The sequence below is a fragment of the Salvelinus alpinus genome, chromosome 34 (genome assembly GCF_045679555.1).
Source record: "Salvelinus alpinus chromosome 34, SLU_Salpinus.1, whole genome shotgun sequence".
Classification (NCBI taxonomy): domain Eukaryota; kingdom Metazoa; phylum Chordata; class Actinopteri; order Salmoniformes; family Salmonidae; genus Salvelinus; species Salvelinus alpinus.
In genome coordinates, this window is record NC_092119.1 from 21,771,655 (window position 1) to 21,796,444 (window position 24,790).

Below are 24,790 nucleotides of genomic sequence, written 5' to 3' on the forward strand. Positions count from 1 at the left end.
AGCTTTGCACACTTTTGACATTCTCTCAACCAGTTTAATGAGGAATGCTTTTACAACAGTCTTGAAGGAGTTCCCACATATGCTGAGCACTTGTTCCTGCTTTTCATTCACTCTGTGGTCCAACTCATCCCAAACCATCTCAATTGGATTGAGGTCGGGTGATTGTGGTATTTTATATTTTTATAATTTTATTAGGATCCCCATTAGCTGTTGCAAAAGCAGCAGCTACTCTTCCTGGGGTCCACACAAAACAGGAAACATGACATAATACAGAACACCAATAGACAAGAACAGCACAAGGACAGAACTACATACATTTTGGAGGCCAGGTCATCTGATGCAGCACTCCATCACTCTCCTTCTTTGTCAAATAGCCCTTACACAGCCTGGAGGTGTGTTGGGTCATTGTCCTGTTGAAAAACAAATGATAGTCCCACTAAGCGCCAACCAGATGGAATGGCGTATCGCTGCAGAATGCTGTGGTAGCTATGCTGGTTAAGTGTGCCTTGAATTATAAATAAATCACAGACAGTGTCACCAGTAAAGCACCCCCACACCATCACACCTCCTCCTCCATGCTTTACGGTGGGAAACACACATGCAGAGATCATCCGTTCACCTACTCTGCGTCTCACAAAGACATGGCGGTTGGAACCAAAAATCTCAAATCTTCTTCGTATTGATGTCCTTTAGTAGTGGTTTCTTTGCAGCAATTCGACCATGAAGGCCGGATTTCACGCAGTCTCCTCTGAACAGTTGATGTTGAGATGTGTCTGTTACTTGAACTCTGTGAAACATTTATTTCAGCTGCAATTTCTGAGGCTGGTAACTCTAAATGAACTTATCCTCTGCAGCAGAGGTAACTCTGGGTCTTCCTTTCCTGTGGGGGTCCTCATCAGAGCCAGTTTCATCATAGCACTTGATGGTTTTTGCAACTGCACTCGAAGAAACTTTCACATTTTTTGAGAATGTCCAGATTGACTGACCTTCATGTCTTAAAGTAATGATGGACTGTTATTTCTCTTTGCTTATTTGAGCTGTTTTTGCCATAATATGGACTTGGTATTTTACCAAATAGGGCTACCTTCTGTATACCACCCCTACCTTGTCATGAACACAACTGATTGGCTCAAACTCATTAAGAAGGAAAAAAATTCCACAAATGAACTTAAACAAATCAAAATATATTTTAACACTTTTTTGGTTACTACATGATTCCATATGTGTTATTTCATAGTTTTGATGTCTTCACTATTACTCTACAATGTAGAACATAGTCAAAATAAAGAAAAACTCTGGAATGAGTAGGTGTGTCCTGACCTTTTCCTGGTACTGGATATATTGTTTTAAGTGTATACATTTGATTCTCTTACTGTAATTTACTGCTTTATGAGCACACATCATCTTCCATCTGTGACTAACATTAGAAATATGACAACAGAGAGAGAGAACAGCTCTGTGTCACAGTATAGTCATCACCTTAAAGATTAGGTTGACTAGTCTTCTGGTTGGGTGACCTTTCATTTTCTGCATGTGTGTACTGTAGCATGTAGCCACTGAGCAGAGACAATGAGGCTGGAGAGAGAATCAATGTGATGTGAGACCATGGGAAGACCAAAAATGCCCTGGACCTGGCAGAACACTTATCACCCCAGGAGAGAGAGGGGGATAGACGTGGCTAACTGTTCTATGTAGGGGAAACACTGTATTCAGTGTGCATTTTACAATACTTAAAAAATACTGTGGAGGTGTATAGAAGACAGTACTAGTGTGGTTAAGGTTATTATGGCAAGTAGCGTGGTTAAGGTTATTATGGCAAGTAGTGTGGTTAAGGTTATTATGGCAAGTAGTGTGGTTAAGGTTATTATGGCAAGTAGTGTGGTTAAGGTTATTATGGCAACTAGTGTGGTTAAGGTTATTATGGCAACTAGTGTGGTTAAGATTATTATGGCAAGTAGTGTGGTTAAGATTATTATGGCAAGTAGTGTGGTTAAGGTTATTATGGCAAGTAGTGTGGTTAAGATTATTATGGCAAGTAGTGTGGTTAAGGTTATTATGGCAACTAGTGTGGTTAAGATTATTTTGGCAACTAGTGTGGTTAAGGTTATTATGGCAACTAGTGTGGTTAAAGTAATTATGGCAAGTAGTGTGGTTAAGGTTATTATGGCAACTAGTGTGGTTAAGGTTATTATGGCAACTAGTGTGGTTAAGGTTATTATGGCAACTAGTGTGGTTAAAGTAATTATGACAACTAGTGTGGTTAAAGTAATTATGGCAACTAGTGTGGTTAAAGTGATTATGGCCACTAGTGTGGTTAAGGTTATTATGGCAACTAGTGTGGTTAAGGTTATTATGGCAACTAGTGTGGTTAAGGTTATTATGCAACTAGTGTGGTTAAGGTTATTATGGCAAGTGAAGGAGATTTTAGAGGCCAACACCTCCTAACTAAAAACACAAAAGAATTTGGAGAAACTTTGGGATAATTTCCCAATTAGTACAAACTTCTCTACCGCCAACTAATGCTACAAAATTGCACTACAGATATGGCAAAAAATCCTAGTTAAATCCTAGTATTTTCTGCTCTCCAAAACCATTGCCCCATTGTGGAGATGCTTTGTTTGTAAAGCTGGTCCAGAACTGAGAACTGTCCAGTAGGGTGTGACGGTGCCTCTCTGGACTGCAGTATATGAGAGATGTGAGATGGGCTGGCTGTGAATGGCTAGAAACAGACAGACTGAGTATACAGTGATCTTACCTGGGTCTGACGGGAGATGGTGGTAGGGGGCGGGGCAGAAGACCCTTGCTGCATAGTCCTCGAAGGTGGTTAGCTCCAGGTGGTGCTGTACGATGGTCTCCAGGTAACGCGCTCTCTCCTCGTAGCTGGGCCAAAGGTCAAGGGTCATTCAGCATGAGACACAAAACACATAAGGATCACAGGAACTCTCTCAAAGGGAGATAATAAAATAAAATAGAAATTAGAGACTGGGAGGAAAAAACAACGCCCTTTGGTACGGCATTACCTGGTGCAGCACTGTACCCACCTACCTACTCTACAGTCTAGATCAAATCTCAGCCTCTCATCTATTACCCCCCCCCCGCCTCTCTCTTCTCTCTGTCAACCAAATAAGTCTCCCTAATCAGAGACTCTCTGGCTATAATGACAACTATCCACTCCCATTAGGTGCTCCTAGGTAAAAAGAGACGAAAGACACACAACCATCTCTGTCCGACCCATAATATCAAAAGTGTATTAGGAACCTATCATTGGCTTTTGAATATCATGACATTTGGCAACAGTGGCCTTTTTACTGTCTCTATTATCCAGTTAAGTAAAAATGATGGTATTCTGTTAATGGATTGGATTGGATTAGAGTTGGGATGTTGCATATGGGTTTTCTACATGAATTCGGCAGGCAGAGAGGAGAGAGAAGCGGAGAGAGAGGAACAGAGAAGCAGACAGAGAGAGTATAGGAGAAAGCGAGAAAACGCAATGGAGAGAGAAAGGGTGATGCTCTCCTCTCCTGCTGGGGTGAGGAAGGGGAGAGGATATTTTGGGAGCAGCCCTATGCGCTGTGTATCTAGGGGTGAAGAGCTGCTTGGCGTGAGCTGACACGAGGAACAACAGCCAAACAGACTCTCTCTCACACACAAGGAAATGTAAGAGGCTGCACAGCAGGGAGAGAACAGCACTCCAGTGGATCTGCCGCCTGCCTTTTCCTGTTTCCCAGCACCCCACTTCCTGCTCGCTGTTAGAGCTACCAAAAATGCTGCTCAGACAGGGCGATGGCTGTGAGAAGCAGGGAGTGTGTGTGTTGTGTGTGTATATATGTGTGACTGTGTGTGTCACAGTAATAATGATCAAGTTAATGCACGTCTGTCAGCAGGTACCAGATCAGACTCCTTAAAACCTCTCCCATTTCATGCCACTTGCAGAGAAAAAAGACGCCCCACACGCCTCCGACACAGAGAGACAACATGTCACACTGACACCAGGGCACTAACACTGGGAGGAAAACAACATCAAAAACCAATCACCTCTCTTGATGGATGTTGGAGATGGAGTTAGAGTCAATGAGTGCCTCATCAAGCCAACAGGTTTTCTATTGTTTACCTGCTCCATTTAATTCAAACATCTCACAAGAACATACGTCTATTGAGTCTTGATATCAGTATCTCAGCCTTTCACTACACCCATGTTACTGTGTGAGGTTCCAACCCAATAACAGAGCCTGGCAGTGTTTCTTATGGACCGATAGGTGTAGAGTATCAGTACTGTATATCAGCCTTATTCACTTATTCACATGTAAGTCACTGTGTGAGGTGCGGTGTCTGGCGGCCCTCTAGGTAGGTAAACAGACACATGTCTGGTCAGACCAGGGCAGCTGTGCCTGACATCAGCTTGGAGAGGAGCAGAGAGGAGAAGTGAGGAGGAGCAGCTCCACTGCTGTGTTATTTAATGGTAATCATCATTTCAGCCTCCTTATCCTTTCTCTTCCATCTTGTTCTCGTTCTCCCCCTGTCCCTGCCCTGCGTGATGCGCTGCTAATGCCACCCTGTCAGCACGACAACTAATCCCTTCGCACTGTTGACTTGAGATGCTCTTTTGTGCGTCTGTAGAAAAACGAGGTGAAGAAAATAAAGTATTTTTTCAACCATCAAATAGGCCCTGGCCTCAGCTCTGTCTGCTAATATACTGGAATTGAATTTTTGATGTGTATTTCTTTTAACAGCTTGTTAAAGAAGAAAAGTGTCTTTAGGTTCCTCTCTCCAGCCTTACAGCATCTCGAGTGGGGATAGGAGCAGTAGAGGAGAGAGGAGAGGAGTGAGGGGGAAGGAGGGGTCTTTTGTGTATTACCAGAAACTAATTTTCCCTGTGGATGAAAGGAAAAAAGAGAAAATGCTCCTGCCCCCCCCACCAAGCTTTTCATTGTCACTGTGCTCAACTCCCGGCTCTCGGAGGAAAGAGGACAAATTGCTAGTGAAGAGACACCAGAAGCGAGCTTGTTAGCACATTATGGGTGGTGGAGGGTGTGTGCTTGCGTGTGTGGTGGAGGCTGTGTGTCTTAATGTGTGTGTGTTGGATGGTGTATGTCTGTGTGTGTGTGTTGGATAGTGTCTGTCTCTCTGTCTGTCTCTGTGTGTGTGTGTGTGTGTGTGTGTGTTGGATAGTGTCTGTCTCTCTGTCTGTCTCTGTGTGTGTGTGTGTGTGTGTGTTGGATAGTGTCTGTCTGTCTGTCTGTCTGTCTGTCTGTCTGTCTGTCTGTCTGTCTGTCTGTCTGTCTGTCTGTCTGTCTGTCTGTCTGTCTGTCTGTCTGTCTGTCTGTCTGTCTGTCTGTCTGTGTGTGTGTGTGTGTGTGTGTGTGTGTGTCTGTGTGTGTGTGTGTGTGTGTGTGTGTGTGAAGGGGACCATGGTGGGCTACAGGACAGTTCCCTGGCGTCGTGTTAATTCAGCACATAGAACATACTGCTGCTGATAGCCTCCAAATGTATGCCTTTTCTCCTTTCTTTCCCTGTGCCCAACCTCCCTCCTTCCCTCCCTCTCTGTGCTGAAGGAGTGAGTGTGCCAGGAGAAGGAGAGAGCTGCCAGGCCTCCAGAGGAGGAGGGAGAGAGCGCTGTGTTGCTCTAAACAAGACATTGCTCGCCTCTCTATTTGGAGGAGATTCAGGACCAAGAGCGTCTCGCCACTGAGCAGAGCTCACAGAGAGAACACAGGCCCAACATCGACCTGTGCACTTCAGAGCTCACAGAGAGAACACAGGCCCAACATTGACCTGTGCACTTCAGAGCTCACAGAGAGAACACAGGCCCAACATCAACCTGTACACTTCAGAGCTCACAGAGAGAACACAGGCCCAACATCAACCTGTACACTTCAGAGCTCACAGAGAGAACACAGGCCCAACATCAACCTGTACACTTCAGAGCTCACAGAGAGAACACAGGCCCAACATCAACCTGTACACTTCAGAGCTCACAGAGAGAACACAGGCCCAACATCGACCTGTACACTTCAGAGCTCACACACAATGACATGGATGAGGACAAGGATGACAGGAAAAGAGGGAGAAGTGACCTGTGAGATAAAGCAGACAATATGAATGTACTGTACAGAGAGCACATATCAGGCTTTTGTGCCCAGTGATCCAAATAGCATTTCCTTTTTTAAACGCGCCACAATTGAAAACAGTATGGCCCACTGGTAATTACAACTGCAAATGAGAGGGGAGAGGTGTATACCTAGCTAGGGGTTCAAACTGACACCTACAGGATGTCACACCCCCCCCCCCCTCGTTTAAAAAAAATTGTACACTTGCTCATTCCCCCTTCACATCAATTTCTATTATTGGAACCTAACAGGCCTCCGTGGGGTGTTGGATTGCTGGCATCTTCAAAAAGAAAACGCAGTAAGAATGTGGAGAGCCCGGAAGAGCCTACTGTTCTAATGTGAGACGAGAGCAGAGCATAGCTACAGAGAGAAAGAGTGGGGACATGTTTCCCAATGTCTCAGTAACTGTCCCTCTACACTGCTTCAACACAGCTGTGCAATCTGCCAGTCAGGCCCCACTACCAAACAGAGACACAATCTGCCAGTCAGGCCCCACTACCAAACAGAGAGCCAATCTGCCAGTCAAGCCCCACTACCAAACAGAGAGCCAATCTGACAGTCAAGCCCCACTACCAAACAGAGACACAATCTGCCAGTCAGGCCCCACTACCAAACAGAGACACAATCTGCCAGTCAGGCCCCACTACCAAACAGAGAGCCAATCTGCCAGTCAAGCCCCACTACCAAACAGAGAGCCAATCTGCCAGTCAAGCCCCACTACCAAACAGAGACACAATCTGCCAGTCAGGCCCCACTACCAAACAGAGAGCCAATCTGCCAGTCAAGCCCCACTACCAAACAGAGACACAATCTGCCAGTCAGGCCCCACTACCAAACAGAGAGCCAATCTGCCAGTCAGGCCCCACTACCAAACAGAGAGCCAATCTGCCAGTCAGGCCCCACTACCAAACAGAGACACAATCTGCCAGTCAGGCCCCACTACCAAACAGAGACACAATCTGCCAGTCAGGCCCCACTACCAAACAGAGACACAATCTGCCAGTCAGGCCCCACTACCAAACAGAGAGCCAATCTGCCAGTCAGGCCCCACTACCAAACAGAGAGCCAATCTGCCAGTCAGGCCCCACTACCAAACAGAGACACAATCTGCCAGTCAGGCCCCACTACCAAACAGAGAGCCAATCTGCCAGTCAAGCCCCACTACCAAACAGAGAGCCAATCTGCCAGTCAGGCCCCACTACCTAACAGAGAACAGAGAGACAATCTGCCAGTCAGGCCCCACTACCAAACAGAGAGCCAATCTGCCAGTCAGGCCCCACTACCAAACAGAGAGCCAATCTGCCAGTCAGGCCCCACTACCAAACAGAGAGCCAATCTGCCAGTCAGGCCCCACTACCTAACAGAGAGCCAATCTGCCAGTCAGGCCCCACTACCAAACAGAGAGCCAATCTGCCAGTCAGGCCCCACTACCAAACAGAGAGCCAATCTGCCAGTCAGGCCCCACTACCAAACAGAGAGCCAATCTGCCAGTCAGGCCCCACTACCTAACAGAGAGCCAATCTGCCAGTCAGGCCCCACTACCAAACAGAGAGCCAATCTGCCAGTCAGGCCCCACTACCAAACAGAGAGCCAATCTGCCAGTCAGGCCCCACTACCAAACAGAGAGCCAATCTGCCAGTCAGGCCCCACTACCAAACAGAGAGCCAATCTGCCAGTCAGGCCCCACTACCAAACAGAGAGCCAATCTGCCAGTCAGGCCCCACTACCAAACAGAGAGCCAATCTGCCAGTCAGGCCCCACTACCAAACAGAGAGCCAATCTGCCAGTCAGGCCCCACTACCAAACAGAGAGCCAATCTGCCAGTCAGGCCCCACTACCAAACAGAGAGCCAATCTGCCAGTCAGGCCCCACTACCAAACAGAGAGCCAATCTGCCAGTCAGGCCCCACTACCAAACAGAGAGCCAATCTGCCAGTCAGGCCCCACTACCAAACAGAGAGCCAATCTGCCAGTCAGGCCCCACTACCAAACAGAGAGCCAATCTGCCAGTCAGGCCCCACTACCAAACAGAGAGCCAATCTGCCAGTCAGGCCCCACTACCAAACAGAGAGCCAATCTGCCAGTCAGGCCCCACTACCAAACAGAGAGCCAATCTGCCAGTCAGGCCCCACTACCAAACAGAGAGCCAATCTGCCAGTCAGGCCCCACTACCAAACAGAGAGCCAATCTGCCAGTCAGGCCCCACTACCAAACAGAGAGCCAATCTGCCAGTCAGGCCCCACTACCAAACAGAGAGCCAATCTGCCAGTCAGGCCCCACTACCTAACAGAGAGCCAATATGGACACGATCATCAACCCAGTTAGAACGGGAGAATACACATTACATTCAACATCTCCTGACAATTATGCCCATCCACTGCAGCATCCGATGCATGTATAACTGATATTCTTTAAGAATCAATGTGTATATGGTTTATTTAAAATGATCATAAACAGCTGTACATATTACAGAGTGGGCCTTTGGATGAAGGTCAGGGGTTTTGACACTACATTTCTCCTGCCCTTTGAAATAAGCCCAGATCAGACACATGGCTAGCATCAGTCAACGGACCAGCGACTACAAGAATCCCAGGGCTCCACATTGCTCATCTCACAGCCCAAGAATGATCAAATTGAATTTTGATGAAAATATGGGGCAGCAGAAACGGACCCAATATCAGTGATTCTAACTGGCAGTGTTCGTACAGCTACCTGCTTTATTCTGCACCACAGGGCAATGGGAGAAAGAACAGAGCAGAGAGAGAAAGAGAGGGGGAGAAAAAACATCACATAAATAATTGAATTTGACGAGTTTTACAGACTATGATTACAGAAATCTATGTGTGCCCTGAAGTGCAGGGTAATCGGTTTATTCCCCCATCTGATGGCTGCGATATAGAGGATCTAACAGTGATTTTATTACTGTGAGGAGGACGGAGGGAGCTGCGGCTGACTGCCATAGCCCTCCTTGTCATTACAGCCAATGTCCCCCTCGCTCCCTCCATCGCCAGCCCCCAGATGGGAGGAGAAATAGCCCAGCTAATGCTCCTCCGCCTGGGGCCACAGTCACAGATCTGGGGCCCTCTGGAGTCAGATCCACTCCTATTAATCTCCTACCAAACCGAATTGGAGGGCTGCCTATGAAATATGGCTCCCGGACTTGAAGCCCTGATTTATCTCTCAACCATTCTGCCCCCCCCCAGGGGATGGGGAGATGGTGCTCACTGCTCACACTGCCTGCTGACACAAATTCAACATTTACTTCATGTTTAAAGGCGAAGCGGAGGGAGTGCTAATGTTATCACGGGCAGGAGGAAACACATACATGGGAATAATGATTCATAAATTAGAGGAGGGAAGTTAACATGCACACATGTATGTCAATTGTTTTTCTCTGAACTGTGATCTGTTCATTTAGCGAATACATGTATTCAGAGCATACATTCATTTTAACCATACATCCACAGATGACACATTTCCTTATTGTAGTGCAGTTCTCATTGGTTTAAAAGTACATTATGAAGAAGGACGCCACAGTGAGGTGGTAACACCATCACATTAACCGCTTGAATTATATATTTTCGGGCAATGATTGTATACATTGCATCTCTCGTAATGTATAGCATTGTGTAACACTGAAAGGCACTTAGAGGAGATGTGTTCTCTGTTCTGATGTGGTTCTAGTGTGTTTATCCAGGCTGCTGGTGGTCGTTGGCCTGGACAGGTCACAGGTAGTTTACATTCCTTCAGTCTGTAGCCTTCTAATCAGACAACTCATCACTGAGCATACAGCATGCAACCAACCCACGGGACACAAACACATACAAACACACAGCTCATCTCAGAGCCTGTAGCTGACCCGTAGCGAACCCCCCCCCCCTCAGCTCTGACGCTGGGGCACAATAAGTCATTAGAAGTTGAGTCAACAAGTTTGAAGACGTTACATACAGTTGAAGTCAGAAGTTTACATACACCTTAGCCAAATACATTTAAACTCAGTTTTTCACAATTCCTGACATTTAATCAGAGTAAAAATTCCCCGTCTTAGGTCAGTTAGGATAACCACTTTATTTTAAGAATGTGAAATGTCAAAATAATAGTAGAGAGAATGATTTATTTCAGCTTTTATTTCTTTCATCACATTCCCTCCCCCCTTTTCCTACAAACATAACGATGATCATTATGGCCAAACAGTTCTATTTTTGTTTCATCAGACCAGAGGACATTTCTCCAAAAAGTGCAATCTTTGTACCCATGTGCAGTTGCAAAAAGTAGTCTGGCTTTTTGATGACGGTTTTGGAGCAGTGGCTTCTCGGCCTTTCAGGTTATGGCGATATAGGACTCGTTTTACTGTGGATATAGATACTTTTGTACCCGTTTCCTCCAGCATCTTCACAAGGTTCTTTGCTGTTGTTCTGGGATTAATTTGCACTTTTCGCACCAAAGTACGTTCATCTCTAGGAGACAGAACGTGTCTTCTTTCTGAGCGGTATGACAGCTGCGTGGTCCCATGGTGTTTATACTTACATACTATTGTTTGTACAGATGAACATGGTACCTTCAGGCATTTGGAAATTGCTCCCAAGGATGAACCAGACTTGTGGAGGTCTACAATTCTTTTTCTGAGGTCTTGGCTGATTTCTTTTGATTTTCCCATGAAGTCAAGCAAAGAGGCACTGAGTTTGAAGGTAGGCCTTGAAATACATCCAAAGGTACACCTCCAATTGACTCAAATGATGTCAATTAGCCTATCAGAAGCTTCTAAAGCCATGACATCATTTTCTGGAATTTTCCAAGCTGTTTAAAGGCACAGTCAACTTAGTGTATGTAAACTTCTGACCCACTGGAATTGTGATACAGTGAATGATAAGTGAAATAATCTGTCTGTAAACAATTGTTGGAAAAATTACTTGTGTCATGCACAAAGTAGATGTCCTAACCGATTTGCCAAAACTATAGTTTGTTAACAAGAATTTAGTGGAGTGGTTGAAAAACAAGTTTTAATGACACTAACCTAAGTGTATGTAAACTTCCGACTTCAACTGTATACACTAACTGTTATCAGCTGTATAAATAGGCATAAATACGGCATTAGGAAAAATAATTATGCATAGGAAAAGAATGTGCTCGTCAATGTATCTTGATTTCATTTTACATTAGAACGCAATTAGACTGATAACTAGATCTAATATTTCTTAACTAAACTGAATTGACTGCTTCATGAGAGAGCACGGCAGTAGAGTGATACATCTGAATTAGTGTACAGATGAGGTCCATGCTAAAGAAATACATCTGAGTCATCAGCATCACAGTGGTCAGGAGGACAGAGCAGCTAGGGTCAGAGCCAGTCAGAACAAACAGAGAGAAGAAGAGTGGGAGAGCGAGATTAGTTGTGAGCCTGCCTCCCCTTTCTTTACTCCCACCTTCTTTGACAGGAAACAATTAGCTAAGCACCCCGCCTCTCACTGTCTCTCTCTCTCTCTCTCTCTCTCTCTCTCACACACACACAAGGCTGCCGCAGTACTGGAACACAATGGGGCCCATTGTGGGAGCTGGCAGTGTGTGGCTGTGCTGTCTGTTAGGCGTTTGGCTGCGCCTGGCTGTGTGTGTGTGTGTGTGTGAGGGGGTGAGTGGAGGGACAAAAGGAGCCCATGCCCAAACCTTTAATCAGCTCAGTTAGGGAGGGAGGGAGGCACTGACCTAACCCTCTCTCTCTCCCTGCCTCCCCCCACCCCCCTCCCCCTGCCTCTCTGCCCCTGCCTCCCTTCTCATCTCTCTCCTCACCTCCCTCCCCCTACCCCCCTACCTCTCTCTCTCCCCCTGCCACCCCCCTCCCTCTGCCTCTCCCCCCCACTATCATGCTTCACCATATGAATGTGTGTGATAAAGCGAGTGAGAGAGGCTGCCCCTACTGCCAGTCTCTTACTGGCTCACATTCACACACCACTGGACTGGCAGGGCCAATGGTGAAATCGCTTAGCAACTCTCCTCTCTCCCCTTCATCCTCCTCCTCAACCAACATTGTTTCTCCGGCTCCACAATCGGCCATTGACAGATGGCTGTGGTGGCTGTGGCTCACAGTTACATTTGACTCTGCCTTCCAAACAGCTTGAGAGCAGTCCCTCATCCCCAGCCTCGAGTCAGACAGATCAGATGGGCAAAATAGAGGGAGACGTGTGTGTGTGAGGGGGGTGAGTGAGACCGGAGGTGGTTGAATGTTATCAGGGGGCCTCAGCTCGGATGGACCACATGGTCCAACAGCTGTAGAGGGGGTCCTGTAGAGGGGGTGGATGGTCGAGCCCCTGGCCCCAAGGCCAGAGAGGTCAACCTAGCTTTAATCACCCCCAAACATTCTAACACTAACTAAACAGTGTGGTAACAGCTAACCTGTCCTGTGCTGATCTAGCAAACATCTTTCTCCCAGCCGTGACCGTCACTACACTAAAAACATTTAAATCACACAGCCCCCAAATGCACTGGGAGGCAGTGGGAAGGAGGGCTGAGGATCTAGAGGGTGTGTGACTGCTGCAAAACAGATCCCCAAACTGGCTGGTTGGTGTGAATGCAAGCGCACAACAAGGTTTCTGTTACGAAAATGTGGCGATGGACAATGTGACTGGGAAGATTTTAATTTACCAGCCATTTGAGGGAGTCTACCCACAATGATCAGAATGACAGAAATCACATTTAGATTATGGTTATACATATTATCAGAACATGCAACTCATGCAATGAAGCAGCCAATAAAACATAATAAAATAAAAAAAAGTGCCAAAATTCAATTAGCAGGAAAACACCATTCTAAACCGCGTACCTGATAGCGGTTCCATATGTGACAGAGATGAAAATCTCTACTAGAAACTTAGAAAGAGGGGGAATCTAACGATCCAACAACTAGAATGGGTTGCGAATATGATTACAATCTGCCTTTGGCTTCTGGACAACGAAAGAAAGTTGATATGAAAACCAATAGAACAGGAGAGAAATGGTATAGCGGTGGGTCCAATAGGGAAGTAAATGAAATCGAGGATAATTAGCCTCTTCAAAAAGAAATGCTGTGTATTGTTTCAAATCACAAGCTCGTAGGCCTAAACTTATTTGGGAATCCCGCAATTTGGGCAGCGTGCGTGGCAATAGGCGTAGCTCATTACTGAGTTGCGGCTGTCAGTGAAAAGCATCTAAAATATGTGTCTTGAGTATAATTTTAAATGTTGAGACAAGAAGGGGAGGGGTGTGTGGTGAAAATGAACTCAAGGCGTCGAAAGCATTCCACAGGGATGCTGGCCCATGTTGACTCCAATGCTTCTCACAGTTGTCAAGTTGGCTGGATGTGCCTTGGGTGGTGGACCATTCTTAACGGGAAACTGTTGACCGTGAAAAACCCAAATGAAACTGTTCCAGTACTTGACAAACCGGTACGCCTGGTACCTACTACCATACTCTGTTCAAAAGCACTTCAATCTTTTGTCTTTCCCATTCACCATATGAATGGCACACATACACAATCCACGTCTCAATTGTCTCATGGCTAAAAATCCTTATTTAACCTGTCTCCTCCCCTTCATCTGCACTGATTGAAGTGGATTTAACATGTGACGTCACTAAGGAATCATAGCTTTCGCCTGGATTCACCGGGTCAGTCTATGTCATGGAAAGAGCAGGCATTTACCGTTCTCAATCTCTGAGGGGAAACGTTGTTTGCAGAGTTGACAACCTGCAACACTTGTAAGAAACAAGTTTTGGTTTAATTCATAACCATCATTTACGAGATTTGTACATTTGTTCATCTTCTTTTGTTTGGAGTGCTCCATGTGAACAATTAGCATGTGTCTGGTTTCTCTGTCCTGCTCGGGAAATGTAGAAAATTGTTTAACATCCATTGCGAATGATAATATATTAAAAACTATAGTTCCTCACAGTAAGCTATTTGAAAAATCTCTCCAACAATCTCCCCCTCGTTAATCACCAATCCTCGTCGTGAAAGAGCAATGGGAGTTATAGGCCTACTGCTGCATTGGTCTATAGGCTATGAGTTCAATGCGCTCATTTCTTTAGCCGCCAATGGATCACGGTGCATCAATGTGTCCATATGGCAGAGGCTGGTGATCTCGCATTAGTTGACTTTTAACTTTGAGATTTTTATCATTTTAATTCACATTTTTTATGATTAACCAGGTGACAATAATTTAAAAAACGAAAACGTTATTATTTAAATGAAACCTTTCTATGAAAATGCGCATATGAAAATCAGAACTGGCACGCAGAATGGTAGAAATGTTACGCTTCTCAAACTTGAAACTCACGCGCCGCCTATGAAGTCTTTATAAAATAATTGCCTCCACGTTCCCATGGACGGATTTTGCCTTTAGGCTACTTTAGAGTAAGGTAAGACATGAATCATAATATGAAATAAAACATACAGGTTTCAAACTATCAAGTATGTTTTCAAAATGCACACTGCCTCCAGCTCACATTGTAAAGTGGTGGGTGACCCGCTGATAGCCTGTTGCCTGCAGTAGAATGGTGAGAATGGGCGGCGCGCTTCAATTACCAGTTGAGAAATAGAAATAGTAGCTTGACGGTCAAATGTATTTACATTGATTCATTTTGGCCAGCAATAGTTTTATTAATTGGCTTTCATTATTATATATATATATTTTTTAAATCGGCCAAAAGCTGGCAATTGAAGGCTAATTGGAAACTCTGACACACACACTGGTTTGGGAAGTAGCAACGGTGCATTCGGAAAGTATTCAGACCCCTTCACTTTCCCCAAATTTTCTTATGTTACAGCCTTATTCTAAAATGGATTAAATTGTTTTTTCCCCCTCATCAATCTGTGTTTGGACCCCAGGAAGTGTAGCTGTAATGGGGATCCCTAATAAATACAAATACACAATATCCCATAATGACAAAGAAAAAAACTGTTTCTTAGAAATCTTTGCAAATGTATGTGAATATATATATATATAACAACTGAAATATGACATTTACGTAAGTATTCAGACCCTTCACTCAGTACTTTGTTGAAGCACCTTTGGCAACGACTACAGCCTCGAGTCTTCTTGGGTATGACGCTACAAGCGTGGCACACCTGTATGTGGGGAGCTTCTCCCATTATTCCCTGCAGATCCTCTCAAGCTCTTTCAGGTTGAATGGGGAGTGTCGCTGCACAGCTATTTTCAGGTCTCCGTACTTTGCTCCATTCATCTTTCACCCGAACCGAACTTGTCTCCCAGTCTCTGCCGCTGAAAAACATCCCCACAGCATGATGCTGCCAACACCATGCTTCACTGTAGGGATGGTGCCAGGTTTCCTCCAGATGTGACGATTGGCATTCAGCCAAAATAGTTCAATCTTGGTTTCATCAGACCAGAGAATATTGTTTTTTTTGAGGAGTGGCTTCCGAGGCTCTCTCGCTCTCTTTCTTCCTCTCTGGCTGTGTTCGCCCAGCAGCTCCATGATGTGCCATGATTCTTAGCACTGCCTGATGCCAGGTACTGTAGCAGCTTTCTGCCATTTGAGTCCACCATACATTAAGACCAGCAGCAGAAAAAGGGGGCCATTTTCTCCCTTTCAAGCACTGATTTCACAGTCATGGCAAATGAGGGATCAGTGAGTGTAGGAGGCAGATGGACGAGCCCCAGGGCCAAGAGGAGGAACTTAGTGTGGAGAAGAGAGAGAGGTCGGCGGGCACGTGCAGGAGAGAGGTACAAGGTGTCAGTGGACAGAGAGAGAGGTCGGCGGGCACGTGCAGGAGAGAGGTACAAGGTGTCAGTGGACAGAGAGAGTGGTACAGGCTGGATGGTGGAGACAGACAGACAGACAGACAGACAGACAGACAGACAGACAGGCAGGCAGGTACAGGTACAGGTACAGGTACAGGGTGGATGGTGGACAGAGAGAGATGTCATGAGCAGATTAGTGGCAGAATTTTTTTCAGTGCATGCTTTTACAAAAATATAGATTTAGAGTTTATTTAGATTTTTTCACAAGGACTTATAAAGGATACTACCCTCCACAACATAACCTTTACTCCAAATCAAAACTCGAAACCTACAACCTGATTTTGGATCAAATTAGATTCTTATTCCCAAGGACTATACAGCAAATACTCGGGCAAACCAATGACCAGCAAAAGTAGTACAACAGAAACATGAAAACACCATCCAACCTGGAACTGAGTGAGTAACGTTTAGCCTGAAGTTACTTTTAAAGCCAAGAAGAAAAACAAAAATAGATTATTGTAATTTATTTGATAAGGACTGAATGCTAAGTTAAGGCTACCAAGCTTGCTAGGACAGAACAGATCCGGATGCAACTTCAATTATCACTGAGGTGTGAAGTAAGGGTGTCAAAGCCCTTGAGCCCAACAATGAGAGTTTCACAGCCTCCCCTACCCAAATGCAGAGGCATTTGAGGCCCCCTTCTTCATAGCTTCCTTCTGTGCAGAGGTCATCACAATACAGTAACCCTTGGATGTAAAAAATGAGAAGGCACAGAAAGATTTAAGATTTAAGCTCCTCATGGACAATCCAAAGAAATGTTTTGCTAATGTCAACCTGAACAAGTCTGGAACAGTACAGGGCAACCCTAAACAGTTTCAGATGGACTTCCACAGAATCAAAGAGGGAGCACAGCAGGACAAGCGCTCTCTTGAGGAAGACTCCCCCACCTCGAGCGAGTCAAACCAGAACTCTTCTTTAAACAACCCCACAGACGAGCAACCCCAAGCGGAAAGTCAACTTCCCAGCACAGAGCACTACCTCACTGAAATGAAGGATGAATTCACCCAGCTGGAGGTAAGGCAGAACAGCAGAGGTGAAGCTGGAACAGCAGGTGAACACACTTCAGTCAGCACAGACCCAGACAACAGTCCAGCACAACAACACCCCCTCAACCAGACCCGGAGGGGGAGAAAGAAATGTCTGCACTTTGGACTGTGGTGAGACAACTTCAATAGGAGAAAGAGCAGGAGTGGCAGAAGGAGATGATGAGAGCACTAGAGGAGAAGGTGAGCGTGCTGGAGGAGAAGGTGAGAAAGATGACGTGTGACAGAGAACAACCCATTAGACATCTGGCCATCCCCGCCGAGAAGCCAGCAGAACAGCCCACCTCAGATCCTGACCAAAGTCTTAACACCACAGCAGGACAGATAAATGAAGAATCCCAAGCCCAGGGGACCCCCCCCCCACCCCCACCCACTGAGAACACACAAGCCACAGATTATACTCCTTATAGTTTACATACACTTAGGTTGGAGACATTAAAACCCGTTTTTCAACCACTCCAAACATTTCTTGTTAACAAACTATAGTTTTGGCAAGTCGGTTAGGACATCTACTTCGTGCATGACACAAGTCACTTTTCCAACAATTGTTTACAGACAGATTATTTCACTTATAATTCACTGTATCACAATTCCAGTGGGTCAGAAGTAGAGGTCGACTGATTAATCGGAATGGTGAACGCTGAGCTGTAGTCAATGAACAGTATTCTTAGATAAGTGTGCCTCTTGTCCAGGTGGAAAAGGGCAGTGTGGAGTGTGATTGAGATTGCGTCATCTGTGGATCTGTTGGGGCGGTATGCGAACTGGAGTGGGTCTAGGGTTTTGATGTGGGTCATGACCAGCCTTTCAAAGCACTTCATGGCTACCGGCGTGAGTGCTACGGGGCGGTTGTCATTTAGGCAGGTTACCTTTGCTTTCTTGGGCACAGGGACTATGGTGGTCTGCATGAAACATGTAGGTATTACAGACTCGGTCAGGGAGAGGTTGAAAATGTCAGTGAAGACACCTGCCAGTTGATCCGCGCATGCTGTGAGTACACGTCCTGGTAATCCGTCTGGCCCCGCGGCCTTGTGTTTAAAGGTCTTGCTCACATCGGCTACGGAGAGCGTGATCACAGTCGTCCGGAACAGCAGCTGCTCTCATGTATGCTTTAGTGTTGCTTGCCTCGAAGTGAGCATAAAAAAGGCATTTAGCTTGTCTGATAGGCTCGTGGATGGTGGACAAAGAGAGAGAAAGATACAGGGTGGATGGTGGACAGAGAGAGAGAGAAAGATACAGGGTGTTCGGTGGACAAAGACAGAGAGAGAGGTATAGCGATACAGGGGTGGAAAGAGAGAGAGGTACAGGGGTGGTGGCAGGTAGGCAGATAGGTAGGTAGGCAGGCAGGCAGGCAGGTAGGCAGGCAGGCAGGTAAGCAGGCAGTTAGGTAGGCAGGCAGGTAGTTAGGTAGGCAGGTAGGTAGTTAGGCAGGCAGGCAGGCAGACTCTGGAAGAGAGAAAGACCCTAGTGTTCTTCTACTTTATGATCAGGCTCAATTAGCTGCTCCAGGGTTTGGCTCTGCTGCGCTCCAGGGGGATTGTGAGGGAACTGACCTACGTCACTCCCTCTCCACACGCTCCAGTTTGCTGCTGTAACTGTTGACTGACTCCAGCAGTTTGACCTGATTTTACAGTTCTCTCTAGGCAAGAACTTCCTGAAATAAGTCCACTTACAGAGAACAATACATTTAATAAATAGGGATTCAATATGTAATTCTATCAATACTTTATCGGTAAACTGTACAATAGCTTCCCAAGAACTAAAACAGCAGAACATAGGAAATAACCCATCATCCTTAGAGGAAGACAGGACATTGTTTCTTCCAGTGGATTTCACTAATAATGCATTACAATTATAATAATCAATAATGCTGTTTGTTCACATTGTTCTGTGTACAATTACGAGCTGTCCGAGGTGCTCTATCAACAGGTAACCACACACACACACACACACACACACACACACACACACACACACACACACACACACACACACACACACACACACACACACACACACACACACACACACACACACACACACACACACACACACACACAAATGGCTGTGCTCTGCTGCGCTATCAATAGGTAACTAGGTACTGCTCAGTGTTTCAGTGTTGCTGGTCCTCTGGGACAGCTCAGTTCATTCTGCTGCAGCGCTTGCTAAAAGCCCCTGAGTCGAAGGCATTTAGAGAACAGCTTCCTTAAAGGAGAAGTTAACTATTTTACAACTTGATGTTAGATGGTTCCTCACCCTGAAAATAGTCTATAGGCCAGGAAAAACGTATACATGGTAACTTCAGCTAACTTTAACCACCGCTAGCTAAACATCTATGGAACTGATGGAGGCATTTAAGTAACATCAAACTCAATATGGAGCTGATTTCAGAGGATTTGGACATTTTTATTAAACATGCTCTCATGTCCCCATCACTTCCATAGATTTTTAGCTGGCGGTGGCTAAAGTTAGCTGAAGTTAGGTACCGCTCAGTGTCGATAAAAGACAATACTGTGCAGCCGTATTCATCGACCTGGCCAAGGCTTTCGACTCTGTCAATCACCACATTCTTATCGGCAGACTCAACAGCCTTGATTTCTCAAATGACTGCCTCGCCTGGTTCGCCAACTACTTCTCAGATAGAGTTCAGTGTGTCAAATCGGAGGGCCTGTTTTCCAGACCTCTGGCAGTCTCTATGGGGTGCCACAGGGTTCAATTCTCGGGCCGACTCTTTTCTCTATATACATCAATGATGTCGCTCTCGCTGCTGGTGATTCTCTGATCCACCTCTACGCAGACGACACCATTCTGTATACTTCTGGCCCTTCTTTGGACACTGTGTTAACAAACCCCCAGACGAGCTTCAATGCCATACAACACTCCGTCCGTGTCCTCCAACTGCTCTTAAATGCAAGCAAAACTAAATGCATGCTCTTCAACCGATTGCTGCCCGCACCCGCCCGCCTGTCCAGCATCACTACTCTGGATGGTTCTGACTTAGAATATGTGGGCAACTACAAATACCTAGGTGTCTGGTTAGACTGTAAACTCTCCTTCCAGACTCACATTAAGCATCTCAAATCCAAAATTAAATCTAGAATCGGCTTCCTATTTCGCAACAAAGCATCCTTCACTCATGCTGCCAAACATACCCTCGTAAAACTGACTATCCTACCGATCCTTGACTTCGGCGATGCCATTTACAAAATAGCCTCCAACACTCTATTCAGCAAATTGGATGCAGTCTATCACAGTGCCATCCGTTTTGTCACCAAAGCCCCATATACTACCCACCACTGTGACCTGTATGCTCTCGTTGGCTGGCCCGCGCTTCATATTCGTCGCCATACCCATTGGCTCCAGGTCATCTATAAGTCTTTGCTAGGTAAAGCCCCGCCTTATCTCAGCTCACTGGTCACCATAGCAACACCCACCCCGTAGCACGCGCTCCAGCAGGTATATTTCACTGGTCACCCCCAAAGCCAATTCCTCCTTTGGCCGCCTTTCTTTACAGTTCTCTGCTGCCAATGACTGGAATAAATTGCAAAAATCACTGAAGCTGGAGACTTGTATCTCCCTCACTAACTTTAAGCATCAGCTGTCAGAGCAGCTTACCAATCATTGCACCTGTACATAGCCCATCTGTAAATAGCCCACCCAACAACCTCATCCCTAGTTATTTATTTTTTTGCACTCCAGTATTTTTGCACCCCATTATTTTTGCACCCCAGTATCTCTACTTGAACATTCATCTTCATCACATCTATCACTCCAGTGTTTAATTGCTAAATTGTAATTATTTCGCCACTATGGACTATTTATTGCCTTACCTCACTAATCTTACTACATTTGAACATACTGTATATAGACTTTTCTATTGTGTTATCGACTGTACGTTTGTTTATCTATGTGTAACTCTGTGTGGTTTGTGTCGCACTGCTTTGCTCTATCTTGGCCAGGTTTACCTGGTTAAATAAAGGTTAAATATTTTTTGTTTAGAAAAATCTAAATTTGTAATGCTGTTTAAAGAGAACTGAACCATGAATGACAGTTTCTCCCGTAGACTGTATTCAGGGAGACGAACCATCTAACGTCAAGTTGTAAAATAATGATCCTCTCCTTTAACACGCACCCATGCATGGCTTAAAGCATTTCTATGAATCATTCCTTAAAAAGACTTCAATTAGCTGCCAGCTGGAAGACTAGACAAGACTTCTCTATTTCTGAAGTAAAAGAAAAGAGAAGGAAAAGAAACAAACAAACAAAAGGAGAGGGGGATGGAGACGGAGAGGCAGATAGAGAAAGATGGAGTCTGGAAAGACATCAGTCGATATTGACAGATTACTGTAATTCTGGCTGTCAGGCCCATCGACCGGTGCAACTCACGCCAATCAATAGCTCAGTCCAGTATCGAACCACGCTGTGCTCCACGCTGTGCGCATGCACGCACACACACACGAGATTGGACATGGCAGATGAGAATCGCTTTTCAGCCCCCTATATTTTGCTTTGTTTCGAGCATTATTATATATATATTTTTAAACAGGGGTTAGAGGGTTGATAGAGTATTTAAAGGGTAGATAGAGAATTTAGAGGTGGGGATTTGGAGCATGTGAGCTTGAGTGGTCGCCAGAGTCTCACTTTCCAGGAAGATATAAAATAATAATGACTGAAATGAGGAGAAAAGCATAGGTGAAATTACAAATCATTAGGTAGAAGAAAACTGGACTAGAGGGAAAAGTGGTGCTTTTGTACAGATTTGATTTCTACATGGCATAGAAACTGATGGATGGTTTTTCTACTGACTCCAGGCATAAAATACTGAATCATTAACATTCATATTAACATTATGTTAATTTTGTAACATCGTTACAAACGGCATTACTATCATTGGACAATATTGAAACAATTTGGCAAAAATAAAGCTACTTACTCCCCCCCAACATGAGTTTACTATTCAAAATGATCAACATTAGTGCTAGACAGAGTTCAAAAGCCATGCTATTGGCGATGGTGTGAGTCACCCAAGTGGGGCGAGAGATTAATCACTACTGAAGCAAATCGCTCTGAATCACTGTGAGGAGACGATGGGCAATGATCGCCGTTTCTCTGCTGGAGAAAAATGCGGTCACCTCTTTGCACCGAGCAGAATGTGATGCTCTACATGTTGAGAAAATGAGCACGGGACGGGATGAGACATCGATAATCATCGAGCGAGAAGGACGCCGTTCTACCATTATGCCTTGTGAGCCTGTAGTGCAGTGAGGAGCTGGTCTGTGTGGCAATCTATCGCACTCCTCAGAACAGACAGGACAGGAGCAAGTCAACACGACGGGAGCTATAGCCGGATTAATTCTTCATGCCTTCCACAGCAAGGTGACACACACACACACACACACACACACACACACACACACACACACACACACACACACACACACACACACACACACACTCTTTAATACACTTCTACTGATCTCCCTTGCTAGTGCAAAATAACAATTAACGTGACAGCCATGGCCATAGGTGAGGAGAGGCATAACAGATCAGTTAGCGAGTGTGTTGTGGCTTTATCTACCCCCCTACAGGCAGGGTGCTGGACAGGGCTGTGGTTTGGAGAGTGCTGCCAGGCCATGGCAGGGAGATGGACAGATGGAGAAGGATACAAGTTCTGGTAAAGGGGGATGAGGGATTTAAGAGCCCTGCTGGCGTTGAGAGCCGTGGCCCGGACCATGGTGGGAAGGATCTTCTCATTCACTATGGCTCCATCGAACAGGGGCCCGAAAAACGGTACCTAGAGGGAGAGAGGGGGGTAGAGTGAGGGAGAGAAGGGGGAGAAGAGAAAGAGGGTGGAGGGAGGAGAGAGAAAACAACTCTGTAAGTTACTATTGATTAGATAAAGCCATAACAATAAGAAACTTTATAAAACTATAACAAGTGGTTTTCGTCTATCAGATCCCAGGGAATGCAATGTTCAATGCAACATTAGTTAATTTGATAAAATAACAAAAACATTATTGTTTCAGTGCCATAATTGACTTTCATAAAAGCCAGACCTCTTTTTTGTCCTTATCTGGCCATCTTTCCACATTTCCCCAGACTCTGAAGGGACAGACCCATCTTCTAGCCATATCCATACCGCAATTTAATTCTAAGAATCCTGTTGATCCGATTAGGCCGGACATAACTGAGCAGGAAGTAGGAGTACCACGAGACATTTGTTTTGATTTGGTTTATTTATATATTAAAATATAACACTGCAGCAGGGATAGCTGTGATATTGTCAATCGTAATTTTTCAAAACACAGAAATTTGTCTTTTTAGCTTTTAATAAACTCACAAAAATATCTAGAGGGATTGGAAGCCAGGGTCAGCCACGGTGCGGTGCCCCTATTGCAGTTTAGGAGTTAGGCCTAAGTGCCTTGCTCAAGGCAACAATGGCAGGAAATGGAATCTAGGATACCTTAACGTCAACGTGATGATTAAAACCGATGTAAAACTGTATTTTTTTGTGTGAACCCACCTCTGGCTTCTTGAGGATCTGGATGCTGTACATGTGGTTCTTCATGGGGTAGATGATGATGAGGACGTCTCCAAACTCCGTAGGGATGATGCCTCTCCTGTAGTCCCGCGAGTGCTCAGACCACACAATGTGCACCTCGTCATTCCCAAGATGCCTTAGCTAGAGGGACAGAGGTGAGGGAGGAGAGGAGGTGGGAGGGGAGAGGAGGAAAGAGCGAGAGAGCAAGAGGGTGAGTGTCCCTGTACAGTAGTCAACGTAGATTTTTTATTGTGTTTAAAAATTCAAGTTCATGTCACTCATTCACATGGCAGAGGATGATTAAACATAGTCACACATTAAAGTAACTGCCTAATGTTTCCAGATTTCTATGAAATATGACATATAATTACTAACAATATGACTGCAATAGTTTTCCTTTCCAATCTTTTTTTTATTATGCATGTTAAAAAGCATATTTTCTGTGTTGGAATGGTGTTGGCGTATGCCACAACAGAATGGTGTGGGCGTGGCCATTAAAAGTATGGAAGTAGACCGGTGATTGGCCAGCTCATCCTCCTCTACACCGCTGATTGGCCAGCTCATCCTCCTCAGGAAGATGACATGTTCTATGAGGAAATAGCAAACATTTCTGAAACTGTCTATTTGAGATACAAGTTTGAGGTGGGGTTTTTGACGTGTTTTTTCTCCAATTTATGCTTTGGCCACAAATAATCTACATGACCAAAATCATGGGCATTAATATGGAGTTGGTCGCCCCCTTTGCTGCTATAACAGCGTCCACTCTTCCAGGAAGGTTTTCCACTAGATGTTGGAACATTGCTGCAGGGACTTGCTTCCATTCAGTCACAAGCGCATTAGTGAGGTCGGGCACTGACGTTAGGCGATTAGGCCTGGCTCGCAGTCGGCATTCCAATTCATCCCAAAGGTGTTCGATGGGGTTGAGGTCAGGGCTCTGTGCAGGCCAGTCAAGTTCTTCCACACCGATCTCAGCAAACCATTTCTGTATGGACCTGACTTTGTCCATGGGCCAACTTCTCGGCTGAGCCGTTGTTGCTCCTAGACGTTTCCACTTCAAAATAACAGCACTTACAGTTGACCGGGGCAGCTCTAGCAGGGCAGAAATTTGATGAACTGACTTGTTGGAAAAGTGGCATCCTATGACAGTGCCACGTTAAAAGTCACTGAGCTCTTCAGTAAAGCCATTCTACTGCCAATGTTTGTCTATGGAGATTGCATGGTTGTGTGCTCGATTTTATACACCTGTCAGCAACGGATGTGACTGAAATAGCTGAATCCACTCATTTGAAGGGGTGTCCTCATACTTTTGTATATA

The 24,790-nt window shown here is 45.3% G+C and overlaps 1 protein-coding gene across 7 annotated transcripts in view; it reads right to left on the bottom strand.

The window, feature by feature from the left end:
* Positions 1 to 24,790, bottom strand: part of LOC139563695 (ral GTPase-activating protein subunit alpha-1-like) — a 119,351-nt gene that overhangs the window by 7,234 nt on the left and 87,327 nt on the right. For 6 of the 7 annotated variants that reach the window (XM_071382558.1, XM_071382555.1, XM_071382554.1 and 3 more), the window contains 3 exons: positions 23,458 to 23,616; positions 22,601 to 22,728; positions 2,756 to 2,880 (listed from right to left, as the gene is read on the bottom strand). In XM_071382558.1, coding sequence (XP_071238659.1) covers positions 2,756 to 2,880; positions 22,601 to 22,728; positions 23,458 to 23,616 — 412 coding nt within the window. Of the gene's footprint in view, positions 1 to 315; positions 411 to 2,755; positions 2,881 to 22,600; positions 22,729 to 23,457; positions 23,617 to 24,790 lie in introns of all 7 variants that reach the window. The other variant, XR_011672621.1, reaches the window with a different exon arrangement.